At 38.4% G+C, this 13,546-nt stretch overlaps 1 protein-coding gene and 1 long non-coding RNA gene across 5 annotated transcripts in view; both read right to left on the bottom strand.

Moving 5' to 3' along the window:
• Window positions 1-472: 472 nt before the first annotated feature.
• LOC108641860 lies at window positions 473-7,668 on the bottom strand. The gene is made up of 3 exons (XR_001922322.1): window positions 5,831-7,668; window positions 929-994; window positions 473-676 (listed from the first exon to the last, which is right to left on the bottom strand). It is a non-coding gene; the product is annotated as an uncharacterized LOC108641860 (long non-coding RNA).
• A 3,195-nt stretch (window positions 7,669-10,863) lies between these two features.
• The window catches only part of RIMKLB (ribosomal modification protein rimK like family member B), a 42,400-nt gene continuing 39,717 nt past the window's right edge, over window positions 10,864-13,546 (bottom strand). For all 4 annotated transcript variants that reach the window (XM_018085593.2, XM_008921126.3, XM_018085592.2 and 1 more), the window contains one exon: window positions 10,864-12,754. In XM_018085593.2, coding sequence (XP_017941082.1) covers window positions 12,291-12,754 — 464 coding nt within the window. In that variant the 3' untranslated portion in view covers window positions 10,864-12,290. The remainder of the gene's footprint in view (window positions 12,755-13,546) is intronic.

The raw sequence follows: 13,546 nt of genomic DNA, 5'->3' as shown, positions 1-13,546 counted from the left end.
AGATAGTAAGAATTTACGTGACCATGTCTACAACAAGCCCTGCCACTGTGGCTTCAAAATCCAAAGGCATATTATCTCTGGTAGATTAACTGAGCTGCAGTTCTGTTTTTCTCTAGCAGTCATCAAAGCTATCAGTATAGTATGATCAGTATGGTATGATTTTACTTGTAAAACTCATAAGACTTGTATTCTCAGTGACTCAGGTGAAGTCATAACACAACATCAAAGGCCTGATGCTAAAGTTACCAAGGTATTTGGGAAGATTATTCATGTCAATACAAAGTACTTTAGAACTCTTACAAACTAAATTCCTGGAGGAAAAAAAGATTACTATAATGAAAAATATCAAACAGGTTTTACTTTTCTTGCTTAGCTGCAGCTTTGATACAAGATGAATAGATTTCTGAATTTAGCCAGCACTTCAGAAAGGGGAGATGGTGCAGAAGATACCAAAAAGAACCTCACACTCTCATGAATTACAATTCAACTCTTTATTCAGTTATCCATGTTATTAGGACAGGGATCATAATGACTGTTAATGCCATATGTGGACATCACTCCATTCCACATCATTGCTGGTCCATCCTTTCTTCCCTTCATTGTGATGGAGGCATTATCAAAAGGCTAAATGTCCCCATAAGAGGCAAAAGACGACCTCCTGTTGCTGCAGAAAAACCTAGACAAATAAACCATTGAAAAAGTTAGTCTTTGCCCCAAAACATGAACACCAGAAATTCAAGCAAACATCATAAAAAAAATCTCTGTACCCAGCACCTATCTGGCTTCCTTGATAGCTGCATTACAGACACACCAAGGACTGAGCCATGGGTACCAAACTCCTCTTCTGACCTTGGAAAAGGTCTTTCCAGGTCAGGGAGTGAGATGCAGTGAAGGCTGTGTTCTAATGATAAAATCTAGTTCCTGTTACCTTTCCAGTAGGTAGAGTTCAATCTCTGCAACCGGTGATCCAGCATCTTTCACACGCATTAGACTCCTGCGGAAATATTTCATGTGGAGGAAAAATTGTATAAAAGTTTAGCAAAGTCAAACTGCAGACTCTTCCTGCCTAGTTCTCCCACTGATAAAGCTTCAGTATTTGCCATCCAGTAAACAAACATTTCCATTCAGGCATGGACAAGTATTCCTACATCACATTACAATTGCACTACTCCTCCCATACACTGTTGTAAAGATGGGTGTGGAGAGCAACCATAACATTTGTGTTGTTTCTGCTGGCCTTGTGTTTGTTAGATGCATGGGAAAATATACACAAAAGCAGACCAAGTTTCCTCTTGAAACTCTCAAAAAAAAGTTTCAGACTTAATGCATGATACCATTGAACAGAAAAAATCCAGAGAATAAAGACTACCAGGCAGTGCTTTGCACAGTAGCAGCAAGAAAGGGAACCTGCACACACATCCTTGGGCAAATCAGACTTCTTGTAAATGAAATATTTACAGATGTGAAATATATACAGTTGCACAAACAGTCAATGTGACGTTCCCATTCCTCATCAAGGCATAACTGAAACATTCCTCTTGACTCCTGGCCTCCCACTACATTGATATGATAGAATGAAAAGAACACCTGTGTATGCAGCTACTGCTTAGTCTTCTATCTCTGCTTCATAGCACCTTCATGTTTAGTCCACATAACACTGCGTACAATTTTCACCTCTCCAGTTCTTCTCTCTCCAAAATGTATGTATTTTACAACACAGACAAACTAAGCATCAAGGAAGCTCAGCAGTACCACTGCTTCCAGGAAATCTGCATCGAAAAAATGCATGACTGGCCAAAGAGGTAGCTTTGGGTTACTGGCTAATATAATATGGACTTTTCCTCCTTCTCTAACAACAAATGCTAATCTGTACAAGAGGGATTGTCCCAATAAATTCTGGAAATTAGTATATATGACTGAAAATTCATGACTGTGATAAATTAATTTATTTTTTTTTTTACAACAATGAATTACGTTCAGGTTGGACATCAGGAGGAATTTCTTCACAGAAAGGGTTGTCAAGCATTGGAATGGGCTGCCCAGGAAGGTGGCGGAGTCATTATGCCAGAAAAGACTGTACATGGCACTTAGTTCCTGGTCTAGTTGACATGGTAGTGTTCATTCAAAGGTTGTGACTCAGTCTCGGAGGTCTTCCCTACACCAACTGACTCTGTGATTCTGTGAAATTAGTTTTTTTCCAATTAGAACACTTCATTGAAAAAAAATCCAATGACCACTAATAAAACTTAATTTCTTTTCCATTCATGTATGAAAAATCTCAATTATATTGCAACTTGTCTAACACAAAAATTCAGTCCTGAGTTGGAAAACTGTATATATATCATATTACATTAAACCTCAGATTAACATAACACAGTACCTGTACTTGGGAAAATGAAAAGCATTACATGAAGAGGGAAATTTAAAAATTCATTGTTGAGCAAAAGCAACTGCACTGTCTACAGACACAGAGGATACTACTGACAAACACTTCTGCTACTACTGTGTATATTGCAATAAAACCATACAGCTCAGCAAAATCTATGTTAGACTTCTACTCTCTGTTCCCATTCAGACAAGGCCAAGATTAGCACAGCTGACTGTTCTTAGAGAGCACTCCACACCTATATTCCACACCCTGTTCAACCGATCTCAGCCCTACGCACCACTGACATTTCAGAAGCCAATATTTTTTTGGTAAAAGATGTGTACAGAGGCACATCAAGGAGTTCTGAAAGCAAAAAGAAATGGCAACAGAAGATAAAGATGCAATTCAATGTATGCAACACTTTCAAAGTTCTTTCTCAGATGCTTCTTAGTCTGCTCTTATTAAAAGATAAACCAAAAAGCTTTCTCCCCAGCAACATCAGTGACTACTCGACTGACACCAGACTTGGGATATTAGTTGTGTAGTTCCGATGCACAGTAACTGCTCTCCCTTAACTATTCTGCTTCCTATATAAATGGATAATAGAATGGCATATTCAACTCCCCAAGCACACTCCTCTCCTTCCAAACAAACCAAAAATATCTATTACCCTAAGAAAGAGTACTGGATGTAGCTGCATACAGCAAACTGCCTCCAAATAAAAAAGCAGACACACAGAAATTCACATAAATCTTTTATAAGCCCTTCTCGCACAGAGACTTGGCAGAGCTTAATATGCTGACATATTACTGTGCAGACTCTGTATATTCTAGTAACACTTGTACTGTTCCTAAAGGGAACAAAAGAAGGATGCAGAAATACCTTGAAAATGCCTTGCATGAGTGCAATGTAAATGTTAACTTTTCTGTCAGCCTAATCCATCATCTTGCTTTCAGTCAGTGTGAGGATCCTATCCAGTCCCTTCTTTCACATAGGTATCACCCCCCTTGCCTGCCCGTGCAAGTCTATGACAAGAATAGAAAATATTCTGCTTCAAATCTCTACCATATCAAAGATACAGAAAACAGGATGCTTTGCTATGTCACATCTAAAAGAAAAAAAACCAAAACCCTTTGTACTGACAGCCACATGCAGAAATGTGGCGGATCTGAGACAGTATTCTAAATGCCTTTTTGTTTATACAAAAAAAAATAAGCCTTTCCTGACCAGTTGACTCTAAGTCACCTTGCTCATTAAAAAAACTTAGATACATTTATATACCTCTATCGCTTAATATGCTAAGAAGCAATAGGTTACAGGTGTATTGGGGCAAATAGGGCCACGTTCAGGGCCCCTCTTCCCAAATATTACTGTCATCTAAACTCAGTGCAGTAACACCTTTAATCCACATGACCATCCATTCAAGTAGGCAAGCACTACAGTTAGTTTCCATATCAACAGAACTTTCAGCTCTCCTTCTTGAGATTCAGCTCGCAAAGGTTAGTATCCTTAGCATATATTATATACAGAAATTCTGGTGAGATTCCTCCTTACAAAAGCAGCTGAGAATGCTCAATATCAGCAAAAACTGTTTCCCTGCCTCATCTCTATTCTGATGACAGACTGACACAGGCTTCAGACTCCTTTACTTCTACTACCAGAAATTACTTTCTCTTCTTCACTTCTCAAGCCTGACCGGATCTAAACCCCTTTCCCTATGAGCTTCTTCTCACATACAGACTTTGCTCATCATATATAACAAGGGTCTAATCAATTCTCCATACAAAATATTTTCCACTTAGCACATGCAATCTCCTTTCACTCTGCAGTAATTCAGTTCTGGGATTTCCAGCCTGTAGTCCACATAATACTTTCAAAGGCTGTATGATAACTTAGAAGCTAATGAGAAAAGCATACTAGTTGTCCACAGTCCTAAGTGGTGCCTGATGTGCACTGGAGAGTATTTAGTTGCCTGGCTATCAAAATTCAGATCCAGTTTAGTTCTTGCATATAAGCACTGTTCCTGATTTTAGTGTAACCCCATGTAACAACAGGAAACAGAACTTTGAATTTATCAACTAATACTCAGCTGTCAGTGAACTAAGAAACATTTATGAAAGTACAAAAGCGATCGCTGTATTCTGCATATTGGTATATATTTTGGACGCAATTTTTTTTCCCAATCCACTTGGACATGCTTCTCTGCATTTTCAGCTGATCCAGATTCAAATTTCTCCTATGCCAGATAGTTCATCAGTGCTTCCATATCTTGCTGTTCTCTCCTCTTTTACATCTTTTCAGAAAGGGAAGTCATCCTAATAAAGGTCAGCATTTTAGTCTCTGGTAGGAGACTTACTCGAAATGGAGGTATTGTTATGGTGGAACATACTAATGACAGCTGCAACAGTAAGTATTTTATGATGTCTGGGTCAGTGGTCCATAAAGGGGAGTGCACCTTCCCCAGGGAGGGATTCAAGACAATCCATAAGGCTGCAGGGCGAAAATATTTTTTCACCATTAATAAATATAGTTAAGTAAATGTTTTAAATAGTCTTCATCTTTATCTCATCCTATTTTAATTTCTTGTTTTTATGTAAGTTTTATAATGTATATAGCAATCCATGAATATAACTTCTAAAAAATATATATTTGAGCATATATATATATGCTCAAAATGTTTTTTTTTCTGATAGGGATGTGCAATCAAACAGGTTTCAGAGTCATGGGTCTAGGTAACTAAAGAGGTGGTTGAAACTATCAGCTGTTATCCACTAAGTCAGAAACATTATATATTTTGTATTTCCCACTTTCAAAAGGAATTTTAAATGTTGGTGATCTGAACCTTTTTTTCCTGCCTTGAGATATAGGAAGTCTCCATAAAGAACATTGTTCTTTACTATCATGGCACTTCTCAGGCTTCTATCATGTCATTTATATGGTGCTCTCTAAGTAGCCAAAAAAGCATATGAGCTCTGAGCCTATGAGGCTGATCGCTGGCTGACAGTAAGGATACTTTTACCTTCATAAAATAAAATTCCACAGGTAAAGATTGCAGAATCCTTAGATTATATACCTCTATCGCTTAATATGCTAAGAAGCAATAGGTTACAGGCGTTTTGGGGCAAATAGGCCCAATTATTCTTTGGTTTTTAAACTAGGTTAAAACTAGAATTTCACCAATGGCACAACTATAATTAATCGTCCTGTGAGGCAGAGAATGGATGGGCTAGATAAATTCCTTACAGCCTTATTTTCCAGTACTCGGAAGATGTGGCAATTTTGGTGAAGTTTAATTTTTTAAGATATATACTATGCCTTATAGAGGCAGACGGGAAACTGGAATGTTGAATTAAAGATGAGAATTAGGACATCAGGTAACCAAACACCAAATCAGATAGGTCAGTGTGCCTAGTGTGCTACAGGCAGTCTTTTGATGGTTAGAATTCTGTAAATTAGACTCACCATTCAAAGGGACAGTTCAGGGACTCTGCCTTTCTCCTCCATTCCCCTTACTCCAGTTAGTATTTTGCAATCCATTTCTCCCAGTACTGGAGGTTTCTCAGGTCACAGTCATGAGTTTCTTCTGCTGCTGCTGCTGCCACCTACCAGTTTTATTATTCTGTTGCAGCAGAAGGGCATATAGAAGAAGTTCGTGTTCAGCATGCACATAATCATCATCCTTTGTCTAAGATGTCATGGCCTATTCAAGTTCTACAACATTTCCCCATACACTAGGCAAAGCACTGGGCAAAACCAAGATCAATACAAGGCTTTGAAAGCCATTCCATGAAGAGGAAGGAGCATGATCTGTAAAACCACCTTTCAAGAAACATTAAATACCAAAACATTAATTTCTGCAGAATGCAGTACATTTTTATCAACTCTCCCCACCAAAGATCTGTATTTCTTTCAAGACAATCTCTACTTAATATGTATCTAAAATCAGGTTAGAGATGCAAAACTGTGATCCAACATGAATTCATTAATAAATTTGAGGAAAAGAAATTCTTATTTTTAGACATTATTACAAACCCCAAAAAGACACCCAACCACATGCCTGAAAGTGTTACACCCGTGTCCTATAGCAGTTGATGCACAAAAATATACACAAATAAAGGAATAGGCCTGCCCAGTGCTGAGACGCAAGAAGTGGGTGTGTCTGAAAGGAAAAAGTATTGGAAACATAAGTATAACAGGTTTGTAAAATTATCTTGCAAGTAAAATTAAAGACACAAATTATACACTCAATTATACCAGTGAAATTGGATATCACTCCACTGACTTTCAGAGAGTGATTCCAGGTTTATCTCAGTGTAATTGAGAGCAAAATTTGGCTATAAAATTATTCCCTCCCACCTTAATTTGAAGCTGCAGTTTATGGTATTGCTGAAAAATTTACTGTGTATCAGGAAAATATAAATTGAGACTACGAAAAGTAGACTATTTTATTACGGTATAGAGGAGTTATTAGCATACACAGAAAAATAATCTGAAACAAGTGCTAATTCCTTACAGATGTCATGGGAAATAGAAAACTGCATTTGGAAACTTGGAAGCCTGTCTGTAGGCTCATATTCTTCAACTTGGAATGGTATTCCAATTGTCTGATATTTACATCTGAGTAAAATACAAGATTATCCTCCTTAAAAGAAGTAAAAGAATATTAAGTACCCAGCAGTTTTACATGGTTTGAGATTCAGGGAGTTGAGTTACCAGAGAAGGATAAAATGTACAAGTGCTTCGATATAGCAGTAAGGACAACATAAAATATATCCCCCATCCTCCACAAACAGAAATAATCAACCCAACAGTCTTTTTCTTCAGCACACATATTCTTCCATCTGTCCTCTTTATCGGATCCTGCTCTATTGAATTTTAATAGATTTAACATTCTTAGCACTAGTTTTTCATATCTATCAACTCCTAATTGATGCAGTTATATTTTATGTTCATTTGGCAAATGGAAAGCAACATACCTTTCAAAAATCTAAGCTAAAATAGTACACTTAAAGGCAAACTACCTTGAACTGACAAAGAAGTGGAATGAATGTATTACAAAACTACTCCTCACACAGTCACATGAGGGGACTCACTTCTGTCTTACCTGAGTAAAGCAAATGACAGTTTTTTTAAAGGTCAACAAGCATAAGGAGGGAAATCGAGGAAGAAAAGTAGGATTTTCTCTAAACATCACAGTTAAAGAAATCATTCAACAAGTTTCACCAAAATGAACTGATGGGAAGAAAGGAAGGCAGACAAGTTAGCAAATTTATGAAGGTTACAGTAAGAGCAGAAAAGTCTCAATTTACCTGACAACAGGTCGGTTTTGGATGTCACCAAACTGCTGCGTTTACCATTTTACCCGCTTGCATTACTGGGGGGAAAAGTTTAGGAAGGAACATTCTCAAGGATTTTTCATAAGTTCTCACTCTTGCCATCGGAAAGGGGAGAAGGGGTTTTCTCTGGATTGTTTGACTTTTTTGGCTCCTGAAAAGTTTTGCAAAGAACAGTAACAAAGTGTGAACTGTTAGAACACATTTCTGTAAAAAAAGGTAGAATAAGTCACACAAAACAGAGCAACAACAAATCCCACCCGAAATCCTCACATCCAATTTGTGTCATTGTTTTAAACAAATAAACAAAACAAAAACTTTTCAACTCAAATTATAAACATGAGAGGTTTGAAGACTTCTAACAGCAGGCCAAGATCCACCATCAGAATGCTCCAAAAGTCACTCTCAAAGGTTAAGAAAGGTTTAACGAAATAAAACAAAGAAAAAGGCAGCAAACACCTGGTTATAAATCCTGCAGTGTACAGCTTAAAACAATTCCTAGAGCAGTGAAAAAATTAAAAATTAAAAAAGACAGTAGCAACAGAAGTTACCTGTCCGAGCACCTACTATTCCATAGAGAGAACAGGAGTGGGTCGTGTGTCTCACACCAGCCATAAAGCCCATAAACCTTCTCAAAAAGAGTGAGCCATGAGAAAGATACTGTACATGTGATCTGCTTTCAAAGTCTCTCTAAGCCCTTATGGTCCCTTATGTATTTAACTGACAGATTTTTGCAATAAGGGGAGAAAATATTTAGCAAAAGTCACTGGTTTCATTTGTTGGATTTTGTAGTCCTGTACAGCACCTGAAGAAGTATCTCCTTTCCGCCTGACATACACAGATGTTCCAGAGATTATTTCCTGAGTAAGTATCACACAAAGATAGCACATGAAGAGGAGAAATTGCTTCAAGAGTGACCTCAGCTCAGAATGAAAACATTAACAGTCAATATAAGCATCAAGCATTGACATTCTTTTACAGATGAGGTGTTTTAACATTACAAGAAAAGATTTTATAAAACACATTAAAGCATTGAATACAAGGTTTAAGATACAATCCATACATTGACATAGTAACACATTAATTATAAATACAGTAAGTTCAACAGAAGAAAATCTCCAGTGTTACAAAGAACAAAATTTGATCCCATGTAGATTAAGAAACTTATTCTTGCAAACAAGAGTTTCTAGTTGGCTCTTTCAAAGATTAAAATACACAGAAATAGCTGTATCGCCATCAGCTGTACTGGCACTATTGTAACCACCACTGTGTTGACCATTTTTTCAGCACATGCTTTCAAACCCACATATGGAGGTAGTGTTAGTGCAACTGTATGAAAGTTTAGCATGTGATTTTCAGCACAGGGAACTGAAGAAGATATAAAGCTGACATCTGTGAAGTTCACCTTCAGTGGGAAACACTGCCTGGTTGCCATGGGCTAGATTTGTTGGTGTTTTTTTTCCTTCAAGTAAAAACAAGACACTTCTCTTGCATCCCCAGGCAGTTCTATGCATTTCACTATTTCACTATTTCAGGAGGTAAGTAGGGAGTAAATACATGAGACAAGTGTGCCCATTTGTATCAATGAACCCTCAAGCAAGGTATTCATGCAGCATCAATACCCGGTGTCCAAACAAACGTACATGATGTTTCAAATCCTGTCTCCCTCTGTGACCACTATGCATAGACTTATCTCCAAACTAGCAACGAAAGTACCAACCAGAGGTCTTTCAAAAAATCTTATTTTTACTTCACAAATTTTACAACTGTGAGGTGTAACCTGGACTTTCTAAAAAGGTGATAGAAATGTAAGGTTCCTGTGAGCCACGAAATACTATGGAGACTCAAAAAACCCAGTCCAGAACCTTCAGTTACCAGCTCCTTTCTCTAAAAGATGTTTCCTGTGATAGAAACACAGAGGTCCCATTACACCAACTAGCACGTGTTTACTCCCTGCTGTTATTCCACATGTGCTCAGCGTATGACACAGCTGGAAAGGGAAGGATTGACCCTATCAGCCCCTAGAGGAGTAGAGGCACCTACCAGTAAACAGACAAAAAAAAGAACAAACACCCCCACCCCCATCCGAAATTCCCCTTAGATAAACAAGCAAAGGAAAAAGAGTCTCTGGAAGAGACAGTTTACTGCTCAGTGACTAGAGCTCAGTTACTAGTGAATTAGGTTTCTTTCATGTTCTGTGGTTCTGCAACTCTTCATGGAAGTTGAAGACCTTTATATTCTTCGTGTATAACCTGCACACTTGAAGGCTCAGTAAGGATTTGAAAATACCTTTACTGCCGAAGATCCTTTTTTTGCTGGACCAGCCGGTCCACTCTCCTGCTTAACATCAACAGTCAACCTTTCACTTGATTTTAATAATAATATTTAATTCTACAAAAAAAAAAAAGCCATTTTATTACATTCCTTTTAAAATAAAAAAACCAAACTGTACAAAGAAGCATGATCAAACCTCCATAAAGCAGGTTAATACTGTTCTGTTTATTGCCTCTTGAAGACTCTCTGCATAGTGTCCGTGAGTTGTGTTTAAGGTCCAAGTGAAGATAAAACAGCAGAGCAGCAGAGAGGTGAGGAAGGGCCACAGAGGTGGGCAGTGCAGAACCTCAGAGGGTACATGGGACATGCTCCATTAAAGTATCCAGAAAACAGCAGCATTGCACACACACAACCCCCCTCCAAACAAAACCTATTTTCACAAGATTATTTTTCAATTGTAAACGTTTTACTTTATGTTTTTAAAAAAGAGGCTTATCTCTCTATATATATCTATAGTTCCAGGGTTTTATGAACCCAGAGAATAAGAGGGGAATGAAAAGGGAGAAGGAGGAGGAAAAGGAGGAGGAAGACAAGGACTGAAAAATGAGCTCAGTATCTGTTTTGGTTATTTGTTTTCCAAACCAGCTCAAGGCTAATGAGAAAATGCACAGCCAGAAGGATTAGGGAAAATCAGGAAGCCTGGAAAAAAATTAGGAGCTAAACAGCCAAAACCCCAAAAGAAATCAAGCAAAACAAATGCGCGCGCACACAAACACACACAAGTGTGTGCACTCACACCACACACATGTAAGGGTCCAGGATCAATCTGTTGATTGATTGTGGACCTAGGTTATATATTTTTTTCTTTTATTTTTTTTTCTTTTATTTAAATTCTGGCTGAGCTCTCTTCTTTTTCTTTTTTTTTCCTTTTTTTTTTTTTTTTTTAAATCTAACGCGTTTTTTTCCCAAAGCTACAAACTGAGTATTTCTCCCCAGTTATACTCTTTGGATTTCTGCCAACATCAGCTTTTATGTTCAGTGGGGAAAAAGTAAGCCTGGTACGTATTGTGTGAACTGCTTTATTCTAAAGTTCCTCTGAACGACTAATCACTTTTAACCAGCTCTTCCCTCCTCCACGCCTTACCACATTCCTCCCTCCGAAAAAAAGTGAAAAATAAAAACAAATGAACAAAACCCCAACAATGTACAGGCTATATCTCAGTGTTTTCTTAACAAACAGTCTGCGGTGTTTTCACTTTGGCCACTGTTAAAGATGCAGGCATAGAGAAGGGAGTGTTGGACTAGCATGTATTAAAAGAAAAAGGAACATTAACATTGCAGATCTCTCTCAGAAAGACTAAAACACTAACAAATACAAGTCGATGCACGTTTGCTTTAAACTAGTGTAATTCATTTTCACATTGGATTAAACATCATTTTGTATACCAAACATTACAGTGCTGTTTATCTCCTCCAACCATGCAAAAAATAGTTAAAACGTGCCATTTCTGCCCACAAATAGAATATGACTAATTCTCCTAGATACCTTCCAAAATCAGGATTTGAAATGAGAAAAAAGCAAGTACTAATATCCTCCTTCAAAAGCTTTATAAAGAAATTTAGACACAAAGCTTCCACTTAATACCAAGATGGTACAATTTACAGACTTTTACAGAAAGTTCTTGTTAAGTCAACTGACGCTTCTCTCAGCCTCATCATTTGAAAGGCCATATCCTGCAAGGTCAGAAAGTGATGACTTTAAAAGGATCCTGAACTTACAGCTCCCACTTACAAGAGTAGGAACAGTAGGTGTCCAGGAATTTTGAAATACTTGGTATTTAACACCTTCGACTCACATAAAGAATTTGAGGCACTCAGCAATTTACAGGATCAAGCCTTACAGAGGTAGAAGAGACTTTATTGGTGCAGTAATTCACAGAAGTTTCTAGAGAGCTGCCAGACAACTTTCTGAAAATCTTCGAGTGTGAATCATGCTTCAATGCTTGCCTGTGAAGACACATGAACTGCAATATATCTGGGGACCAAAGCAGCATTCAAATAAATCTGCTGCCTGGGTATGAACTGAACATCTTTATTGTAAAGCTGATGCTGACGAATGAAGACAATTTAATGTTCTGCAAAAAGGTAGGGACAGCAATCACAGCACGTGTGCCCTTTACTCTTGCTCTCTTGACTGACACACCCACCCCCTTTCCTCATTTCCTCTGAGCGTCTCTGATAAACAGCATTGCAAGTTGGCTTAAAAAAAAAATTTACAAGAGAGAGTTCTGTTGGTCATCTATTTACACGTGGCATCACTCCACCAGGAGTTTAATCTCATTGGCTAATAGCTGGTTCATGTTGAATAGAGCCCCCGGGAGCTTGGTGAGCAACTCTCTCTCCGTGGTCTCAGGGTCGCTGTCGACAGAGCTGGAGCTAGCACTCATATTGTCGACAGCGGCACTAGCTGGAGGGCCCAGCTCTGGCTCGCTAGTCTCGCTTGCCGTGGACACCACAGAGAGCAAGGACATGCGCCGCGTCAAGCGGCCGGGGGTGAGCAGAGAAGCGGCATAGTCCGCTATGATACCAGCTACATCTAAATTACAAGCCTTGTCAAAGGCAATGAAACCTACATTTGCATTGGCCTCGCAGACGTAGAATGAACCGTCGTCCTTCATCAGCAGGTCAATGCCGCACACATCCATCCCCAGGATGTTTGACACTTGGACTGCCAACTGCTTGCCTTGTTCACTCAGTGAGCACATCATTCCTACACCACCTGGAAAAAGTGAAAAAAACTTGCTGTCTGTACTCTGGTCATGGGTGACTGACATCCTTCTCAACTGGTTAGCACTTTTCTGTTGGGAAGCTCCAAAGTGAGCCTGCAAGCAGACTGCTGATGACTCAGAAATCAACCTCCTTTTCCTCTGTGACTACTAATGAAATTGAAGCCACAGGAGGATTTCAAAATATTCTGACCTGCCTTTGGCATGTCAAGACTATGACTTATTTAAAAAGCAGTTAAGTGATGACTTTTTAGTCCAGAAAAAGTATCACACATTTTTATGATCCCAGGATATTAAAAAAAATGAACTAGAAAACCACACTTGTTCCTTCTAAGGTAGAGGCTTTCCCTACGTATTTGTAAGTTGTCACAAGCTCTTGATAAGACTACAGCTCTAACAAATATAACTGGGGGGAGTGGGGGTTAAGACGTCGTCTACTTATTATGTCCCCTCTCAACTTGTTATCACAGGTTACTGCCTTTAAAGCAAGAACTAGGGATCATTTGTGTCTGAATCTCAGCCAGACCAGTTAACAGTCCATCATCTAAGTATTAACTGACTCAGACTTCATCTATCACAATACTTAAGTTCAAAAAATACCCCAACAATAACAAAAAAAAAATATTTAGCAGAAAAATCTTTCAGGCTACATTTCCTCAGCATGAGGTAGTAACTAAAACCTCTCAGGCATTTTGACTAACCAAAACTGTACTACACATTTTATCCTATCTCTGTTCAGGTTCAGTACAGTTTTAGTCAGGCAACTTCAACACTCCTTCCTCCTT

This window comes from Manacus vitellinus, unplaced genomic scaffold (genome assembly GCF_001715985.3).
Source record: "Manacus vitellinus isolate BGI_N305 unplaced genomic scaffold, ASM171598v3 scaffold_83_pilon, whole genome shotgun sequence".
Lineage (NCBI taxonomy): Eukaryota > Metazoa > Chordata > Aves > Passeriformes > Pipridae > Manacus > Manacus vitellinus.
The sequence above is the reverse complement of the archived record's forward strand: the minus strand, read 5'-3'. Positions and strand labels throughout refer to the sequence as shown.